Here is a 22283-nt window from a genome sequence, read left to right as displayed (position 1 = left end):
TTTAATCCCTCTATTTGAGCCTCAGAAGGAATAGATAAAACTTTGTTAGACACAAACTACTCTCTACAGTCATCTGGCTCATTCTGTTCTGAATAAAGATATTTGTAATAAGATAAAAAAATCACTAATATCACCTGTCTCGTGAAGAACAGTGTTTTGTTCATTTTGAATTTTGATTGTATAGCACCTGCGTTGGGAGCTCTTAATCATCCTTGCCAAAGTTTTGCTGGCTATATTCGCAAATCGGAACATCCTCACTTTAAAAATATGAAGAGACCTCTGAGCTCTCTGAAAAAAGTGGTTCAACTGCTTCTTCAGTGAACTCAACGCTCCTTAGCTTCAGGCTACAATGATTGTATGTACAAATACTTTGCCACTTCTATTTGTCGCAGCGGACATAAGATTTCTGCATCTCTATCCTTTTTCATTTCTGCTAAATAAGAAATGATCTTGTTCCTTAATTCTACCTTACCTAGTTCCCATTGACATGGAGTATGAACCCCTAGCTGTGGCATGATTGACACAGCCCAATGGGCAAACCCACTAGGCCCACGCTAACAGCAGGTAGACTCATTCTGACTGGAACAAAAGCTGAGTTTCACATGTACCAGCCCCATTCCTTGCAGTTTGAGCCCTTGGGTTCCAGAGGCTGGCAGTACTTAGGGGAGAGCCCCTGGAAGAGTGAGGGGCAAGTCCAGAGATAGGCCAAGGTCAGGGTTGGTGGCAATCAGGCAACGACAGGTCCAGGCAGGAGTCAGGACAGGTGGCAATCGGGCGCAATGTCTGGTCTAGGCAGTGGTCGGGACAGGCAGCAATCAGGCAACAAGTCTGATCCAAAGCAGAGATCAGAACCGGGAATCAAGCATAGGACAGAAAGAACAAGAAAGGACAATACAAAGAGGAGGAGACACGGTAAAGGGATCCAGGCAGAGACAAGGACAGGAACTGGCAAGAGAGGGGAAAGGCGAGGGCAGAGACTGGCAAGGGCAACGACCTAGACTGACTAGGCACAAGGGATAAACAGGCAAGAGGGACAAACCAGACAACAGGAGACGTGAACTGGAACAAAGCAACACTTGCTGCAGGCAAGGTTCGCAGGAGGATTTGTTATATATAGAAGATGTGGTAGGCCTGATTCACAAGCTGAAGAGAGTAGTCACCTGGACCGGATGGTATACCCCACAAGGTTCTAAAGGAACTCAAAAATGAAATTTCAGATCTAATAGTAAAAATTTGTAACCTGTCATTAAAATCATTCATTGTACCTGAAGACTGGAAGGTGGCTAATGTAACCCCAATATTTTAAAACAGGCTCCAGGGGCGATCCAGGAAACGACCAGTTAGCCTGACTTTAGTGCCAGGAAAATAGTGGAATGTATTCTAAAGATCAAAATCGCAGAACAAATAGAAAGACATGATTTAATAGAACAAAGTCAGCATGGCTTTACCCAAGGTAAGTCTTGTCTCACAGATCTGCTTCACTTTTTTGAAGGGGTGAAAAAACCATGTAGATAAAGGTGAACTGGTAGATGTAGTATACTTGGATTTTCAGAAGGCGTTTGACAAAGTTCATCATGAGAGGTTTCTAACAAAAGTAAAAAGTCATGGGATAGGTGGCAATGTTCTTTTGTGGATTACAAACTGGTTGAAAGACAGGAAACAGAGAGCAGGATTAAATGGACAATTTTCTCAATGGAGCGGGTGGGCAGTAGAGTGCGTCAGGGATCTGTACTGGGACCCGTGCCTTTCAATATATTTATAAATGATCTGGAAAGGAATACGATGAGTGAGGTAATCAAATTTGCAGATGATACAAAATTATTCAGAGTAGTTAAATCACAAACAGATTGTGATAAATTGAAGGAGAACCCTGTGAGACTAGAAAATTGGGCATCCAAATGGCAGATGAAATTTAATGTAGATGAGTGCAAGGTGATGCATATAGGGAAAAATAACCCATGCTATAGTTACACGATGTTAGGTTCCATATTAGGAGCTACCACCCAGGAAAAAGATCTAGGCATCATAATGGATAATACATTGGAATTGTCAGCTCAGTGTACTGTGGCAGTCAAAAAAGCAAACAGAATGTTAGGAATTATTAGGAAGGGAAGGGTGAATAAAACGGAAAATGTCATAAGGCATCTTGAGTACTGTGTACAATTCTGGTCCCTGCATCTCAAAAAAGATATAGTTACGATGGAGAAGGTACAAAGTGTTAAGCGTCTAGCCATTCTTTATGATGCTTATATCCAGGGATACAAGAACACTTAGATTTTGTAGAAAGTATAATTTTTTATTGATCAATATAAGTATTCTTGGGAGATGCCAATGCCATTTCCCTAACAAACTGACCACCAGCATCTCATTGTATACATGAACTGATCCTTCTTTTATAGATAAAATACAATATAGTACTAGGTTAGAAATTCTAAGAGTGCGTGACTACCCAGAGAATAATTTACATTGACTGTCATGTCAACAGCATGATTTGAGTATCCCTAAACTACCCTGATTATTTCTCCATGGTGGGGCCCATTTACCATCACTCTTTAGACAGTCCTTTGTTTTGTTAGAATCTTGTTGGTCAGGGCAATTAACACATCTTAGGCTGTGCTTACAGATGCCCCTGTAGTGATAGTCTAGCCTGAAGTTACAACTGTTTCCTTCTGCTTTTGTGACCCTATAATTAGGCATCACAAAGTGTTACCAGCTTCAACTGCTGTCCAGGTGTCATTGGAATTCCTCCCGGTCAGGCTCAGTAAGGCATTTGAAGTTCATATAGCCAGGAAGGCTAAGATAGCAGAGGATTCTGGGTCAGTTGCCTTTCTCCATGTTGGTCTCCAGCTCAGGCACATATATCAAGAGAAGGGCGACCAAAATGATAAAGGGGGTGGAACAGCTCCCTTATGAGGAAAGGCTAAAGAGGTTAGTGATGTCAGCTTGGAGAAGGAGACGGCTGAGGAGGGATATGATAGAGGTTAAAGTTTCTAGAATTTTGGTTGTGCATTACCGAGTGTGCCCACACATGCCATTATGTAACACATCCAAGTGGGGTCTCTTCAGTCTTTCTTTTCTGCGGAACCTTTGAGTTGTAGTTTTCTTCCTCACGCTCCTGTTTTCTGGGCCTTTTGGATTTGTGTGGGTGGAATTGCAGGGGTAAAGGGTTTATCAGTGAAGAGGGTGATTTGTTGGGGGTTTTTTGTTTATTTTTATATTTTTTTATTGGTAGTTTTATTCTAAATTTGTCTGATAGTTTTGTGTATGGTGCAGTGGTATACATTTTTAAATACATTTTGTTGCAAGGTCCTTTGGTTTTGCATCCTTTGCCTGGGGTCATTTCATGATGTCCAGAGTTGTTACAAATGTGTGAACGTGACCCAAAAAAGACACCGGTCCCACATGGAACTGATGGAAAAGAATTTTGGGCGCCGGAAGCCTGCTCCATTGACATCAAAGGATTATAGAGCTGCATCAGGGGAGGGACCACTGACCGACAGGGAAACCTGAGACAGACTTTCATCTCATCTCATTCTTCCCAATCGAATAAAGTATTAGGTTCTGCCTCTTCAACACCGGCATCAAGGGAAGCCGAAGAAACATTGGTATTGGTCTTCATCAGTGTATGCTGAAAACCCCTGCCCCCCCAAGCGGGCGGTCCTGTGATGAGGAGAGCTAACCTCCTAAGCAGGCCAGAGACTTGTGAGAGTTTCCACCAGTCCAGGTGTCTGCCATCAATGTACATCTTTAGTTCCGAGGAAGACGCAGTCACCCCTCCTGCTTCCCAGTCAGTGTTGGCATCTATGATCTTCAAGGAGGAGATGGATAAAAAGATCCAGCAGGCCTTTGAGAATGAGCTGCAGGGCCTTGGTGCCAGGACATCGTGTGCACTTGGGCAGGCACTGTCAATCCTCAAGCCTCTGCTAGATTTCTTACGGGTGCTTGGTGGCAAGGCACCAGTGCTGTTGCTGGATTTGATATTGATGCCCATAGTGGGATTGGAGTTGGTCATTGCCTCTTCACTGTTGATCTCTGACTCCTTGGGGAAGGAGCTTCCCCGGCATCAGAGCTCCTTGGGATCCTATCAAAACAGTCAAGTGCACCATTCCTTGAGACTTTGGCTGGTGATCGAGGATCAAGCGACTCTGCACCACCAGCAAACCCGGGTGTGTCAGACTCTAAATACTTTTGGGGGTGCAGTTATGATTTAATAGCTGCCTCTAAAGAGTAGATATCGATGGGGCTTCCTTCCAACCCCTCTCCTCCACCAGATAGAAGGAAGTCCCCTTCTGAGATCCTCTATTTCACAGGCTTTGTCAGGAAAATGGCTAAGGTCGTTTTGTTTACAGATGGAGGATGAGTCCAGAAGCAAAATGTTGGAATTCCTCTAGTTCATGGAGCCCCGTAAGGATGTCGTGGTTTTCCCAGTACATGATGTCCTTCAAGAAGTACAGTTGAGGATGTGGCAAGCCGCCTTTTTGTAGTTCCTGTTTAATAAGGAGGTAGATACGATCGATCTCATCCATGACTCTCATATTTGAAAAGAGGCAATTGCCACAATTTGTGGTAGTTGAATCCCTCAAGAAGGCTAAGAGATCTAGAACTAATTTTCTAGGTGCCTGCACGGAAGGACTCTAGAACCCTTGACACTAGTATATACTGGTTCATAAAGAGCTTCCTACCATCTTTTTATGAGCCAATATACACTGGATGTGCTGAAGCAAATGCAGGGGGTGGCTGAGCAACTACCACAAAAGCAGCAAGATGCCCTCCAGTCACTGGTGGATAAAGGGTTTGAGTGTGAGAAAACACATAGTCCACTCGACCTTTGATGTTTTTGAGATGGCATCAATAGTCTCTGCTGTAGAAATTGGAGCTCATAGACTTGCCTAGCTATGGGCCTCAGATCTCTGTTCAAAAGTGCAGGAAAGACTTGCTGACATACCATGTACAGGAGAGAAACATTTTGGAGATAAGAGTAAAGGATGTGGTCACACAGATGAGAGATCTTTGTGCAATGCTCCAGCAGTTCTCCACTGGCACTCGAGACTTGGTCTCCTCCTCCAGAAGGTATCTAAAGCCAGGGCAGAAGAGGCATTTATTCCAATGGAGAAGGCACTTTCATCCATTCCCTGCAGTCCCATATATATCTGGCCTTTTATTCCTGTGAAAGGCAACAGAGGTTGCTTAAGCGCCAGGCAGCAACCCAGTTATCACTTGGGGGTGGGATTTGACTGGATTGCAGAAAACATAAGCAGTATCCCGGTACACATGCAATCTCCCGGCTGGAGGTAGGCTTCATTTTTATGTAAACCAGTAGCCCAGGGTAACTTCATACATATGGGTCCTCAGCATGAACTACCTGACCTGGAAGGTCGTGCCGTTGGTGGCAGTCACTTCAACACACAGGGTCAATGAGTTCCATTTTATACCAAATTTTATTATGATAGTGATCTTAAATACCCATCCTAAGTTTCTGCCTAAGGTAGTGTCTGAATTCCATCTTAAGCAGTCCATCATTCTTTCAACGTTTTTTCCAGGCCAAATGTCTACCAAGGTGAATAAGTAGTGCACAGTTTGAACTGCAAGAGAGCTTTGGCTTATTACCTGGAGCGGACTGAAGCCCATAGAAAATCCATCCAATTCTTTTCCTTCAGAGACAGTCTGTGGATTGCTGTTGCCAGACAGCTATACCTAATTGGCTAGCAGATTGCATCTCCTTCTGTTATGCCTGGGTGGGGCTGAATCTGGTGGGCCATGGCAATGCTCACTCTGTCTGAGCCGTAGCAGCATTGGTGCGATCAGTCCATATGAAGGAGATCTTCAAGGCTGTGACATGGACTTCTGTCCACTCATTCATTTCTCACTACTATTTGGACAGGGATAGCCAACACACCAGTAAGATTGGCCAGTCTGTCCTTCAGAATTTATGTGAGGTGTAGAACCCAACTTTTATTCCTCCTAGGATCAGTTTTTATTCTAGGCTGCCCTTCATAGGTTAAGTATAAAATGGAAAAAAAGGCTTGTTGCTAGCAAAAACCATTCTTGAGCCCATTGGCATTCGTAATTGTTGTTTCCCCTTTTTCATTGTGTGCAGCCTATATTTAGGGATTCCCCATCCTGCTTGTCTTAGAGAAAGCAGAGTTGCTTACTGTGTTTTCTTGAGAACAGCAGATGTCAGTCCTCACGAAACCTGCCCACCTACCCTTGGAGTTGGTTTCTCTGTTTTTTTTTAATGACTAAATTACAAATCTGAAGCGACCCCGCTTGGACACATGGCAGCATGATATGTTTGGGCATGCTTAGTTACACAATGTTAGGTTCCATATTAGGTGCTACAACCCAAGAAAGAGATCTAGGCGTCATAATGGATAACACATTGAAATCGTCGGTTCAGTGTGCTGCGGCAGTCAAAAAAGCAAACAGAATGTTGGGAATTATTAGGAAGGAATGGTGAATAAAACGGAAAATGTCATAATGCCTTTGTATCGCTCCATGGTGAGACCCCACCTTGAATACTGTGTACAATTCTGGTCGCCGCATCTCAAAAAAAATATAATTGCGATGGACAAGGTATAGAGAAGGGCGACCAAAATTATAGAAATTCTGACACATGTTTTCCATGCCGAGCTCTATCGGATGATGTCATCCATGTGTGAAACTGACATCCTGCTATCCTCAGAGAACTACATGTTACAAGTAAACAACTCTGATTTTTGCAAGAAAACCATCCACTAGGAAGTCATATGCTCTTAAGTGGAAAAGATTTTCAACTTGGTGTCACTTGGCATCCCTGGATCCTTCTGCTTTCCACTCCAGTGATCTTCTCAGATACCTGTTCTCCCTATGTTTGTCAGGACTTTGCACTTCTGTAAAAGTTGGATTTGAGTGCCAATGCAGCATATCACCCTCATGCGGAGGGAGAAATAATCTTCATTAACCCTCTGGTTTCCAAATTTAACATAGAAACATATACATAGAAACACAGAAATGATGGCAGAAAAAGACCAGTCGGCCCATCCAGTCTGCCCAGCAAGCTCCCACACTAATGTTCCCATAGTTATCTGTTTCACCGACCAGCAAGTTCGGGGCCCTTGTTGTTAACTGTTTGATTCAAATTTCCTGCCACCCACTGCCATTGATGCAGAGAGTAATGTTGGAGTTGATTCAAAGGTGAGCATAAGGCTTAAGGGTAGTAACCACCGCATCAAACAAGTTATCCCATAAGAACATGTCATACTGGGTCAGACCAAGGGTCCATCAAGCCCAGCATCCTGTTTCCAACCATGGCCAATCCAGGCCATAAGAACCTGGCAAGTACCCAAAAACTAAGTCTATTTCATGTTACCATTGCTAGTATTAGCAGTGGCTATTTTCTAAGTCAGTGGTTCTCAACCGGTGTGTCACGACACACCAGTGTGTCGCCAAGCACACGCAGGTGTGTCGCCACACTTCCCGGTCCCCTGCTGACCCAGCTGCTCCCCCTACCCTAGCAAGACAGGTCCTACACCCGGGCTTAAAACGCTGAAAGCCCGGGCGGAATGCAGCAGGAGAGCAGGAGTCAGCGGCACTGGCATGCTCTCTTCTTCCCGACCCCCCCCCCCCCCCCGCGGCCCGGAAGAGGAAGTGCTGAGCAGTGGGTGCGCACGGGGGAAGAAAAGACCATGCTAGTGCGCTCGGCATCGGCCCGAAGAAAAGAAGAGAGGCGCGGTCTGAAGAATGAGCAGCGCAGCTGAGAGAAAAACGAAGAATGTCATCAACCCCCACGGCCGATGGGACTCCTTGCTCCGCAAGGGCTGAAAATGAAGTAGATTGCTGCTGCCTTTAGGGTTAGAAGTGGAGGAGACCGCTGCTGCCGCCGCTAGTTCAGGGGACGGGGGGGCGAGTGAGTGAATGAGCAAGCATGTGTGTTTGAGATCCTGTGTATGTGTGTGTGAGTGAGATAGCATGTATGTGAATGATTGAGAGCCTGTATATGTGAAAGAGAGTATGTGTGTGATTGAGAGCTGGTTTAGGTGAGGGAGCATGTGAGTATGTGATTGAGAGCTGGTTTAGATGAGGGAGTATGTGATTGAGAGAGAGAGAGAGAGAGAGCATATTTGTAAGCATGTGAATGAGAGTCTGTGTGTGAGAGAAAAGGACAGCATGTATGTTTGTGATTGAAAGCATGTGTGTGTAAGCCTGAATAGATAGACAGCATGTGTGTAAATGTGTAATTAAGAGCCTATATAAGTGAGAGAGAAAAACCATGTGTATATGTGAGCGATTGTGAACCAGTGTGAGTGAGAGGAGAAAGTTCCAAGCAAACCATCCCTCCTCCTGCTAATTCAAAACAATCTCATGGCACCTGGATTTCAAATGTTCCCAGGTATGCAGAGCAAAACATTTTTTGTATCATTATTTTTCATTACTGGGTCTTTGTGTCTGCTATTTTAAAATATTTTATTGGTATCTAGAAATTTTGTATATGAGTTTTTAATGGATATTCCATTCATCCGCTGTTTTGAAATAATCTGTTCTTTTTGTTAGTATGGTTTACTGCTACTGATTTTATATTTCTTGATTTGTTTTATAAGGATGAGTGATGTTTCTTTTTTTCCTTTGTTGCACTGCATACAGAGACTCTGGCTTGTTGTGGTTTCCAATTCAGTTTTTGTCTGCATGCTTCTAGTTATGAGTTTTGGTCTCTTTATTCTTTGTTAGCTGAGGGTCAGCACATGTGATTCAGGTGAGGTTCTCTGCTGGGGTGTAGTTTCTGTGTAGGGCTCTATAGCAGCCTGACGTGGTCCGTTTTCCTAATAGTAAATGTATTGTCTTAAGGCCTGGTGTAATATTTTCACTGTTGCCTTTTCTTAGGTAAGGTGGTTACTGTTTAAATGCTGGAAATTGGTGCTGTTTTGGTGTGGGATGATTACCACTTATGCAATTTCTGTTGAGATACAATATGTGTTTTTTCCTTGTGTCATTCTTAACAATAAAAATAATACTGGACCTTTATTTTTTATTTCTGCCGTAAATTGTAATGAGCAGTGTCACACATGTGAACGTAGTCTGTCAGGTGTGTCACGATGGGAAAAAGGTTGAGAAGCACTGTTCTAAGTCAATTTAATTAATAGCAGGTAATGGACTTCTCTTCCAAGAACTTATCCAATCCTTTTTTAAACACAGCTATACTAACTGCACTAACCACATCCTCTGGCAACAAATTCCAGAGTTTAATTGTGCGTTGAGTGAAGAAGAACTTTCTCCGATTAGTTTTAAATGTGCCACATGCTAACTTCATGGAGTGCCCCCTAGTCTTTCTATTATCTGAAAGAGTAAATAACCGATTCACATCTACCCATTCTAGACCTCTCATGATTTTAAACACCTCTATCAAATCCCCCCTCAGCCGTCTCTTCTCCAAGCTGAAAAGTCCTAACCTCTTTAGTCTTTCCTCATAGGGGAGCTGTTCCATTCCCCTTATCATTTTGGTCGCCCTTCTCTATACCTTGTCCATCGCAATTATATTTTTTTTGAGATGCGGCGACCAGAATTGTACACAGTATTCAAGGTGGGGTCTCACCATGGAGCGATACAAAGGCATTATGACATTTTCCGTTTTATTCACCATTCCTTCCTAATAATTCCCAACATTCTGTTTGCTTTTTTGACTGCCGCAGCACACTGAACTGACGATTTCAATGTGTTATCCACTATGACGCCTAGATCTCTTTCTTGGGTTGTAGCACCTAATATGGAACCTAACATTGTGTAACTATAGCATGGGTTATTTTTCCCTGTATGTATCACCTTGCACTTATCCACATTAAATTTCAACTGCCATTTCGATGCCCAATTTTCCAGTTTCACAAGGACTTCCTGCAATTTATCACAATCTGCTTGTGATTTAACTACTCTGAACAATTTTGTATCATCTGCACATTTGATTACCTCACTCGTCTTATTTCTTTCCAGATCATTTATAAATATATTCAAAAGTAAGGGTCCCAATACAGATCCCTGAGGCACTCCACTGCCAACTCCCTTCCACTCAGAAAATTGTCCATTTAATCCTACTCTCTGTTTCCTGTCTTTTAGCCAATATGTAATCCACGAAAGGACATCACCACCTATTCCATGACTTTTTACTTTTCCTAGAAGCCTCTCATGAGGAACTTTGTCAAACGCCTTCTGAAAATCCAAGTATACTACATCTACTGGTTCACCTTTATCCACATGTTTATTAACTCCTTCAAAAAAGTGAAGCAGATTTGTGAGGCAAGACTTGCCCTGGGTAAAGCCATGCTGACTTTGTTCCATTAAACCATGTCTTTCTATATGTTCTGTGATTTTGATGCTTAGAACACTTTCCACTATTTTTCCTGGCACTGAAGTCAGGCTAACCGGTGTGTAGTTTCCCGGATTGCCCCTGGAGCCCTATCCTCATTAGCTATCCTCCAGTCTTCAGGTACAATAGATGCAATGATAGGTTACAAATTTTTACTAATAGGTCTGAAATTTCGTTTTTTAGTTCCTTCAGAACCCTGGGGTGTATACCATCTGGTCCAGGTGATTTACTACTCTTCAGTTTATCAGTCAGGCCTACCACATCTTCTAGGTTCCCCGTGATTTGGTTCAGTCCATCTGAATCATTACCTAATGCTTGTTTACCCAGACTGCACAGACCAATGCCTTGTTGGATGTTGTCCACATTTTTTCCAAAGCCACATGTGCATAAAGCTGAGAAGGCCCTTTATTCACTAGATTGTAAGAGGGCCATGGCTTGCTACTTGTAAGAACTCAACTGCACATGTGCATAAAGCTGAGAAGGCCCTTTATTCACTAGATTGTAAGAGGGCCATAGCTTACTACTTGCAAGAACTCAACTGCATCGATAGGCATCCCAATTGTTTGTCTCTTTGATTCGAAAGGAATGGGCATAGCTGTCACCAAACATAATATTTCCAACTGGTAAGGGAACTGTATTGCACACTGTTATGTGCTAGTTGGCCTCCAAGTCACAGACTCTGTCAAGACTTATCAAGTTAAAGCCATGACTACTTCAGTAGTTAATCTATGAGCTATTTTGATCGAATATATCTGGAAAGCTGCAACTTGGTCATCTGTACACACTTTTACATCTCACTACTGTTTGGACAAGCTTTCAAGGAATAACAGAAACTTCGAAAAAGCAGTTTTGCACAGTCTGTTCACTAAGGGGTAGATTTTATAAAAGTACGCCCGCACGTACTTTTGTTCGCGCACCAGGCGCAAACAAAAGTACGCTGAATTTTAATAGATACGCGCGTAGCCATGCATATCTTTTAAAATCCGGGGTCGGCGCGCGCAAGGCTGTGCAAAATCGTCAGCCTGCGTGCGCCGAGCCGCACAACCTGCCTCGGAGGGAACTTTCCTTCCACCCCCCCTTACCCCCCGGCCCTAACTAATTCCCCCCTCCTACCTTTATCGTGAAAGTTACGCTTGCCCAAGGCAGGTGTAACTTGCACTGCGCCGGGCCGGCTGCCGGCACGCCATGGTCTGGTCCGGGGGCTGGTCCGGAGGCCGTGGCCACGCCCCCGATGACGCGCCGGCCGCGACATGCCCCCGACGTGCCCCCCTAGGAAAGCCCCGGGACTTAACCGCATCCCAGGGCTTTGCGCGCAGGCAGCCTATGCAACATAGGCTCGGCACGCGCAGGGGGAGCTTGGGGCAGGTTTTCAGGGGGGAGGGGGGGTTTATGCACGTATCTTACGCGCGTACCCCTTTGAAAATCTGCCCCTAAGTAGCCTACTCCTCCACAGGAGGAGCTGGGTTGCTTATTCATTAAATACACCACGGTTCATGTTAATCTGTTAAAATTCAATAAAAATAAAATAATTAAAAGAAAATACTCCACGGTGCAACCCTCAGCTTGTGTCTCTCTAGATGTTGTGGCTAATTCAGCCCTGCTTGATGACAGAGAAAGCGAGTTTGCTTACCATAAATGGGATTCTCTGTAGACAGGATGAATTAGCTATACTTCATACCTGCCCACTTCCATGGAGAATTAGCTTCCTCTCTAGAGTTGAGCCCCTCAGTTGATTGTAGAGTTTATGAGGCAGCATTCCTGCAGTAACTACTGCACATGTTCAGTGGAGCAAAAGCTCTGCTGAGTTCAGAGAGCAAGGTCTGTTCAGCTCTGTCCGATGACATCGCGCACATATTATGGCTAATTCATCCTGCTGTCGATAGAGAACCCATTTCCAGTAAGCAAACTCGTTTTTCCATTTGTTGCCGGTTGTATTTTTGATGTGTTCATTTTATCTTGCAGAGAATATCAGTTTACTGTTCAAGTTGTACTGCTTGGTGGTGATGACATTGGTGGCTGCAACGTACACTGTAGCCTTGCGATACACCAGAACAATGGGAGGAGAACGTTATTTCTCGACCACAGCTGTTTGCATCGCCGAAGTTATAAAGCTATTTGTTAGCATGTGTATTTTGGCAAAGTAAGTATGAGCATGCTTCTGTTCTTGCGTTCTCACTTTCTATACACAGACATACCTACTAGATATGTGCATTTGTTGCTCCACTCTTTCATTTGTTTCAGCAGTAGGCATGTATCTCACGAATGGATAGTAGGTGCGCAAAAATCAATGGTGTGTACGTATGTAATCGGTGCATACGTACGCACATACCATTTGTTTTGGCTTGTCTACTTTCCATTCGTGCGATACATGCCTCCTGATGAAACAAATGAAGCAAAGAATGAATATTCCTAATACCTACTTGCATGCTTACTTGAAGCACTGCAAAACTTGTTCTCGCTAATCCCCTTATTGTGGATTAGCGCCTATTTAACCCGCGTCCGACTGTGAGTTATACAGTGCGTTCGGCTGAGCGCACTGTATTGCATCTGCCCCTTTGTTAGCTTCCCTAATTTATTTTAGCATTTCATTGTCTGTTTGTTCATTCTAGCGAGGTAGATGGTAATACACCCTCACTGCTATTTTATTCCCTTTTTCACCTGGAATTTCTATCCATAAAGATTCAGCATTGTATTTTGTTTCCTGAAGAACTTTTATCTTGTTTGACTCAATGCTCTCTTTAATATATAGTGCCACCCCTCCACCAATTTGATCCAGCCTATCATTTTGATATAATTTGTTCCCTGGTATTACAGTATCCAGTTGATTATCCTCCTTCCACCAGATCTCAGAAATGTCATAGTTACCTCTTCATCCAGTGCTATATACTCTAATTCTCCCAACTTATGTTTTAGACTTCTAGCATTTGTATGAAGACGTTTCAAAGTAAGTTTTTTGTTTGTACTAATAATCTGCTTATCAGTTGACAGAGGTAATTGGGAATTTTTCTGCTCTGTCTGCTCTTTATTTAACAGTACCTTGTCCATTTTAGCATTTATTGCAACCTCTCTAATGGGATGCCCTAACTTCCCTGTTCTCTTAGTATCCTCCAAAAATACATCATTTTGAACCATTCAGAAGCGCATAGTCTGGAATGTTGTATCTTTTGGCGGATACTAAGAGAACAGGTTAAAGGGGGGAAGGCCAATCATACTCTGGACTGAAAAAAGAGCCTTGGCATGTTATCTAAAGAGAACTAAACTACATCCTCAGACTTCTCGACTTTTTGTCTCCTGCAAACCCAACAGACTGGGAATGACAGTTGCCCAGCGCAAGGTCTCCAACTGACTAGCATACTATATCACACGTTACTGCACTCTGGCTAGCCTCCAGATACCAGACTCTGTCAAGGCTCATCAAGTAAGAGCCATGGCCACCTCAGAGGCTTATCTAAGAGCCGTGTACATTGAATACATTTACAAAGCTGCAACTTGGTAGTCCGATTCACATCTTCATGTCCCATTACTATCTGGACAGTCTGTCAAGAAGTGATAGTAATGTTGGATAAACAGTTTTGTGCAGCCTGTTCACCCATAGTCCACTTTCCACAGTGCGGTCTGGGTTGCTTTTTCATTAAATGCTCTACTGCAACCCTCAGATTGGTACTCCCATGTGTCATGGCTAATTCAGCCCTACCTGTCCATGGAGAAAGCAAGTTTTCTTACTGTAAACAGGATTTTTTGTAGACAGGGGATGAATTAGCCATGTGAAATACCTTCCAGCCTCCCTGGAGAGTCAACTACTTAGCTAGCGCTAAGCCCTACAGTCAAGTGAGGGGCTCACAATGCAGTGCGTGTGGGGGAACTCCCGCGCATATTCAACAGAACATTTGTGGGAGTTCCCAACTGCTCCACAGTTATGGCATAAACTCCCACTTGACATCAGAGCTGAGTTTGAACTACCACACGTTTAGGAAAAAGTTAAAAACTTTGCTCTGACTGTAGAGCAATTGAGTTTAAGCTGCTGATTATGATTTATTCATTTTATGATGTTTATTTTTTTAGTTAGTAATATTTGTCTTGTGAATGTTTATTTGTATTAGATTTTTTTATATTTGTACACCGCTTTGAGCATGCCAGTATTGGTCTGGTAAGAGTTATAGAAATATTTAAAATAATTAATAAAAATAAATAAATAAAAGCTCTAATGAGCTCAGGGACATGCGTCTGTTCGGCATCATCCGATGACATTGCCACTTGTCATGACTTTTCATCCTGCTGTCTATAGAGAACCCCATTTATGGTAAGCAAACTTGCTTTATCAAACACTTGTATTTTTTATGTAAATCATTGGACATTTCTACTGTATAGTTTATTTTTAACCATTTTAAATGTAATTTGTATCTAAGCACTTTAAATGTGTGATCACTCCAAGATTAATCTGCAAAACTATTTCGCATTCTAGTAAGGACTTTTATGTAGTACTCCTTTTATTGATGTTAGATATCCAGTTCTGTAATACTTCTGATTAAACATTTTCATAACAGGAGAGCTTTTCTGCTTCTGTGGTCCCTGTATATGGGGAAGTTCCTGGGTTTTGCTAGCTTTAAAAAAGTTTGTTGGAAAAAAAAAAAAAAAGCATGATTCCTCACTCTTTTAATTTTGTATCATCTGCAAATTTGATAACCTCACTCGTTGTATTCCTTTCCAGATTATTTATATATATATTGAAAAGCACCGGTCCAAGTACAGATCCCTGAGGCACTCCACTGTTTAGCCTTTTCCACTGAGAAAATTGACCATTTAATCCTACTCTCTGTTTCCTATCTTTCAACCAGTTTGTAATCCACAAAAGGACATCGCCTCCTATCCCATGACTTTTTAGTTTTCGTAGAAGCCTCTCATGAGAGACTTTGTCAAACGCCTTCTGAAAATCCAAATACGCTACATCTACCAGTTCACCTTTATCCACATGTTTATTAACCCCTTCAAAAAAATGAAGCAGATTTGTTAGGCAAGACTTCCCTTGGGTAAATCCATGTTGACTGTGTTCCATTAAATCATGTCTTTCTATATGCTTTACGTTCCCTGTACGTACTAGGATCAGTCCAGACTGTGGGTTATGCTCCCAGTCCAGCAGGTGGAGTCAGAAGCAAAAGCTCGAGGGGAGGTCCTATATGACCTCACACCTTGTGCCTCAATCCTCAGTATCTTCTGACTCCAGCAGGTGTGAGCAGGGGACTGACCAGTCCCCAGCACAGGTTTTTAGGTTTTAGGCCTTCTTTCCTGTATCTTTGAGAAATCAAGAATTAAAAAAAAAAAAAAGTAATAGTTCTTTAAACTTGGTGCTAGAGGCCCTCGGAGGTCCTCCCTTTGAGCCTTTACGGGGGGCCACCATCAAAGACCTCACCTTAAAGACTACTTTCCTGGTGGCCATAAGTTCTGCGAGACGTATCTCGGAACTCCAAGCTTTGTCCTGCAGAGAACCTTACCTCCATTTTTCGGATGACGGAGTTTCCATACGGACGGTACCTTCTTTTCTCCCAAAGGTGGTTTCTTCTTTCCACTTGAATCAGTCGGTAGAACTCCCTTCCTTCTTGCCCTCAGATTCCAGACAGCTCCGCAGTCTGGATGTAAAGAGATGTCTAATGCAGTACTTGGCATCCACTAATGACTTCCGTCTTTCAGATCATCTTTTTGTTCTATGGTCGGGCCCCAGAAGGGGCCACATGGCTTCTAAGACAACCATCGCCCGATGGCTCAAGGGTGCGATTGCTGCTGCATATATAGGAAAGGGGCGCCCTTCGCCTCTAGGAGTTAAGGCACACTCCCTTCGGGCGCAAGCTGCGTCGTGGGCAGAAAGTTCGTCCGTGTCCTCTCAAGAGATTTGCAGAGCGGCCACCTGGAAGTCCTTACATACTTTCTCTCGACACTATCGTCTGGATGTTCGTGCTCCGGGTTTCGGATCCTTCGGCGGTAGTGTTTTGAGAGCAGGGCTGTTATCGGCCCACCCGGAGTAGGGAAGCTTTGGTACATCCCACAGTCTGGACTGATCCTAGTACGTACAGGGAAAAGAAAATTATTCCTTACCTGCTAATTTTCGTTCCTGTAGTACTCAGGATCAGTCCAGACACCCTCCCTGGTGATTGGGATTTATTTGGGGATAAGCCTCTGCTCTCTAAGTCTACTCCTTTTCTACTTCTCCTAATCTAGCCCTGGGGCTCCAGGGCTCACTGTTTCACAGTTTGGTTTACAAGTTCCATGTTGGAGTTGTTTTACCAGTTTTTTACTCTTCGTTCATTCTTGTTGAATAGGTGTTATTCTTGATTCCTCCGTCTCTTCTCTTTGGCTTTGTAAGTCTAGTTACTGAGGATTGAGGCACAAGGTGTGAGGTCATATAGGACCTCCCCTCGAGCTTTTGCTTCTGACTCCACCTGCTGGACTGGGAGCATAACCCACAGTCTGGACTGATCCTGAGTACTACAGGAACGAAAATTAGCAGGTAAGGAATAATTTTCTTATTTTGATCTTGAGAATAGTTTCCACTATTTTTCCCGGCACTGAAGTCAGGCTCATTGGTCTATAGTTACCCGGATTGCCCCTGGAGCCTTTTTTAAATATTGGGGTTACATTGGCCACCCTCCAGTCTTCAGGTACAATGGATGATTTTAATGATAGGTTACAAATTTTAACTAATAGATCCGATCCAGGTGATTTGCTACTCTTTAGTTTGTCAATCTGGCCTACTACATCTTCCAGGTTCACAGTGATTTCGTTCAGTTTGTCTTACACATCACCCCTGAAAACCATCTCTGGAACTGGTATCTCCCCAACATCCTCATTAGTAGTCACTGAATTTCTCTTGAATCAGTCCATCTCCCTGCCATCATTGAACAGAGAGAGAGAGATGTAGAGGAGTATTATCTGTTGCGATCCTTAGATGGCAAAAGACATATTGTCAGGTATCTGGAGGTTACTGAGCCTTTGCGGAAGTTGGATCACCTGTTTGTCCCATCTGAAATCATCAAAAATAGGTCCACTTGTAATTTCGGATCACAGCCTGGTATCTTGTGTCTTGGAAAATTTAACCTCCTATTTGGGAAAGGCAGACTGGATTATGCCTAGATGAAAGTTAAGGATAAAGAATTTGAGAAGTTTCTAACTATATAATAGGAAGATTATGTGACTAATAGCAAGCAGCATTCTGGGAGACTGCCAGAGCAGTTCTGCGAGGAGACCTTAATTACACTATTAGGCGGAAGAGGAAGATACTGTGTCATTTTGTCTCTTACCAAACTGACTCAATCTCTCCAACAACGGATAACTACTGATTATTATCAGCAAACTAAAAGAGACTTTTTTGCGGCCTCCAAATTACTTAACGGTAAACTGCACCACAGGGCGACCTCTTCCCTTTCCAATTTACAGCATAGGTTTTTCTTATATGGTAATAAACTAGGGGGGATGCTAGTGAATCTAGAAGGGGCAAAACACCAGTCTTCCTTTGTTACCCAACTCCAGGGGCCAGGGGGCATTTCACGTACATCTTCACAGGGGAGCAGCAAAGCAGGAATTGTATTTAGCTGAGGAAAGTAATGTGGGAAATTTGGAGAAATTTATGCAGAAGGTAATATTACCTAAATTTATCCCCCTTACACTTAAATCCTTAAATCAGGCATTACACATTCAAGAACTGCAGCAAGCGATTACGCAACTTTTTAAAATTAAAATCACCTGGTTCAGATGGCCTAAAGGCTCAATTTTATAAAGTACTTGAAAGAAAATGTAGCTGTGACCCTTAAGATGTCATTTGAAACCATGATAAGGATAGGGCGGATGCTAACTCCTTAAAGAGTGCTAATATTGTAGTATTGCCGAAACCTAGGAAAAATCCTAAATTGGTTACATCCTATCGACCCATCTCCTTGTTAAATTTGGATATCAAATTATAAGCTAAAATAATTGCCAATAGACTCAAAATGATTTTATCTAGACTTATTTCTGTGGGACAGGTTGGTTTTGTATATGGTCAAAAGGTAGTTCTGAATGTCAGAAGGGTTCTCACCTTATTGGAAAGTGGGCGGAAAAAGCATTTGACAGGGTCTCTTGGTCATACCTGCAATTTTTGTACCAATTTGAGTTTCATGGTCCAATATTTTATGCCATTCAGGTCCTTTATTCTAATCCTGAAGCCCGGGTGTGAGTGAATGACTTTCTCCCAGTCTTTCCCATTAAAAAGGGGAACTAGATAGGGCTGCCCCTTGTCACCTCTGCTTTTTATCCTAATGCTTGAACCTTTAGTAATGACTCTGAACGATATGGTAACTGAGGCAGAGGGTATAACCAACTCCCCTTTTCTTAAAGTTTTACTATTTGCAGATGATATCTTACTTTTTCTGCCTAAAGCCAGAAATTATTTATCTAACACACTGGAGATATTCACATTGTTTGCTAGTTTTTCTGGTTTACGGTTAAATTTGGATAAATCGGAGGTCTTAGACCTTTCCGGCAATTTACAATCATCTTGGCAGAACTTTCTTTTAAAATGTGTGTGAGACAAGATCAAATATCTGGGTCTCTATATCCATAGGGACCCAAATATGTGGTACTCTTTGAAAATTGTTTCCCTTTTATCTGAGTTTCAGAAGATGTGAAAAATTGATGCATTTCCCAGTTTCATTCATGGGACGAATAGCCCTCATAAAAATGATGCTCCTTCCTTAACTTTTAGTTATACTGCAGATGTTCCCAGTTACATTATCTCACAAGAATGTTATGGGAATTTCACAAATCTGGTTACAATTCCTTTGGAGAAGTAAGAGGGTACAAATGTCTTTCAAATCAATTGTGGCACCTAAAGAGGATGTAAAAGGGCCGCACGGGCGGCCATAATAAAGGTGCGAATCTCGCTGCAGGCAAAAATGCGTGCCATTTTACAACCTACGCACACGGAAGCCTGACCTTTTTAGCAAAGATCTGGAATGCAGATCTATGGGTTAAACTTAGTGATGATGATATCTTTGTATGTGTTAACTCTTTATGTAGGAACTCTGAATGCGTAATGCTTAGAGAGTTCCAATTTAGAATTTTGAAAAGAATGATTTATTCACTGTTATGTGCTTTTAAAGCTGGAATAGCAAACATGGTAATTGTCTTAAATGTGGACACAAAGATGCTACCTTGAGCCACAGGCTGTGGGGGTGCACACAAATTCATCTGTTTTGGGAAGGTATTTTTCAATCTGTTAGTCGATGGTGTGGGATCTCTTTAAAAAGCTTGGCTGAAATGTGTCTGTTTTGTATGGAGTCAGACAATGTGAAATTGGGTAAGGAAGGAAATATATTTCTTTATAAATGTTGTCTAGAGGGGAAACCATGTATTATTTTGAAATGGCTGGAACCGGTCTCTCCCACAAGTGAACTCTGACACAAAAAATTCGTTGACTTATGCTTGGAATCATAATTTATTAAGGTGAAGATAACAGTATACTTACGATGATTTTCCAAAACTTGGACACATTTTATAATGTCGTTGCCGGAAGCTTTTAGAGCTATCATTACCAGGCGTAGCCGTAAATCCTAAGGAGAATCACTAAGAGGTGGAACAGACTTTTCTTACTATTTTATTTCTTTTGTCTGTTCTGTTTGCCAGTTGGGTAGAAGTATACCACCTTTATATCCAATTATGTTTCCTATGTCCTCTCATGTTATACTATTTCTCAAGCATATTATTGTGATGAGTATAAGGGTTGGGGAGGAGGGTGTGGATACCTTCGTGTAATTTCATTTGGGGTGGTACTGTGTTCAATCTATTAACTGTTGAAATTCAATAAAAATTTTATGGGGTGGCGGAATTGAAAGCCAGATACAGTTAAATAGGGTGGAGATTAAATAGTTCCTTGCTTTCTTATGAAAAGCCGGGGTCCAAGCGACTTGTTTCAGTGACTGTTCTGCTGCAGGATAAGTTGACTTTGCACAGAAAACTAGTGAATATGGAAAATCCACTAAGATGAGAAACCTCTGTGAAATTAAATTTCCTAAGATCCCAGAATATTTAGGTCTTTTCAAGAAATATATAATGGAAGCTCTCCCAACTGTTACTAAAGCACACCCTCTGCTGGAGAGGGGGGGGAGATCTTTTTACACTGAATTATAGACTTGACTTAAACTGGTAACACAGTTTAAATTCTGGGACATGAGATGGTTCTTCTATTTCTTGGCATGTTGCTTCTTTAAAGGCTACAATACTTGCGGTATTTGCATTGAAGACTGATCATGATTGGACTCTGAAAATGTTCTCTCCTTGAAAAATGGTAGGGGGTGGGGAGAAGTGAGGAAATTCTTAGATTGCAGGGTTAGGTTGTTTCCAGATGTCTCATGAGCTGCTTTGATTTTGGAGACTGAATTCTGAATGTTTGTTCAGGGTTACAAACAGTGGGTGCACAATTGGTATTAACATTCTTCTTATAGATAAATGATCATATATCATCAACAGGTTTTCGCCTTCTTTGTCGCTGGTTAAATCTTAGTTTTCCTGAAGGCTTAGGCTTGAAAATAATATGGCTCAGCAATTTTTATCTTCTTCCTTGCTTTGTCTATACTGATTTAAAGGATTTTGAATCTAGAGTTTGTCTATCCGGATCTGTTTTTTCTGTTTTTCATTTCTCGTTTCTTCTCCTTTATTTCTCTACAAGATTTCCTCTGCCAGACTTGTGGTTTTTGGTACTTTGATTAATCATGATTGGGATTTGTGCTCTTGGTTCTGTCCATGTTTTTGTGAATTTAATTGTGCCAGAATTGTAAAATTGTACTTTAATATTTTTCTAAATTATCGGTGGCTTTTCTCTGTTTCTTTCCTGGCTAGTGTTTGAAAAGTTATGTGCATATTTATATATTGTAAAAATATAATACATGGGAAAAAAAGATCCTGTGCAGATTCTGAATTATTTCCCAGAACTGGCTGAGAGATGTTGAGGTCCATATTCAAAAGCCATTTAGACGGGTAATGTAACAGTTATCCGTCTAAAGGCCTAATTCATCAAGCCTTAAGGGTAGATTTTAAAAGGGCCGCATGGGCGCCCATAATAAAGGTGTGTATCTTGCTGCAGGCAAAAATACGTGCCATTTTACAACCTACGCACGCGGGTTATAAAATATTCTTCAGGCGCTCATGTCTGCCGCTCTACGCACGTTTTTTGCTTGTGCCACTTTGCTACAGCTCCTCGTTAGGCGTGGGAGTCTCTGCCAGCTGCATTGTACAAATCAACTCCTTTTCATCACTTAAAATTCTTTAAGGATGTCAATTTTACAATGGATACCTCTGTGTCTGTAACACCCCCCCCCCCCCCCCCAAACCTACCTCCCGAAAACTCACTCCCGCGCGCCCTTCCTGGCTATTTAAAATTCGCGTAGCGCCCAACACTTCCAGTGCTGCTCTGACAAAGGCAGCTCTGGAAGCTCCGGGAGTGGGGCAGAGAGTCCTTTGCTCTCGGCGATGAAGAAAAGGGTATTGAAGGGGATGGGGTGTGGAAGGGAGGCAGACTGTGAGCTCCTCTTAAAGGTAACATTAGGCGGGTGCCCAGCTTCCAAAATGGGGCAGATCTCTACAATTTAAAAAGGTTAGGGGGTTGGGGGGGTGATTAGGATACAACGTATAAATTGATTTATACTTTGGTGGGGGATGGGGCAATTTATATTTTCTTTAGTGGACCGTGCTACTTAGCCACATCTCTTTTCAAGATATCCGATTAAGTAGCACATTATCCGGCCACACAAGACTGCACAACTAAAAAAAATCTACCCGGCTATTTTCAGACATCACTGGTTAGATTTTTGGTATCCATTTATATATTTCTCGCGCTGAATATATGGGACAAGTTATCCAACTGACTGGCCTACTGAATATGGACCTCAGAGTAAGGTATTCTAATTGCACGTATAAATGCGAACTTGGCATG

General features: G+C 42.4%; 1 protein-coding gene across 4 annotated transcripts in view; it reads left to right on the top strand.

Moving 5' to 3' along the window:
* Positions 1–22283, top strand: part of SLC35A1 (solute carrier family 35 member A1) — a 92410-nt gene that overhangs the window by 13823 nt on the left and 56304 nt on the right. For all 4 annotated transcript variants that reach the window (XM_029595444.1, XM_029595445.1, XM_029595446.1 and 1 more), the window contains exon 2: positions 12293–12470. In XM_029595444.1, the coding sequence (XP_029451304.1) occupies positions 12293–12470 (178 nt within the window). The remainder of the gene's footprint in view (positions 1–12292; positions 12471–22283) is intronic.

Source organism: Rhinatrema bivittatum, chromosome 3 (genome assembly GCF_901001135.1).
Source record: "Rhinatrema bivittatum chromosome 3, aRhiBiv1.1, whole genome shotgun sequence".
Taxonomy (NCBI): domain Eukaryota; kingdom Metazoa; phylum Chordata; class Amphibia; order Gymnophiona; family Rhinatrematidae; genus Rhinatrema; species Rhinatrema bivittatum.
This window is presented reverse-complemented; position numbering and strand designations above follow the sequence as displayed.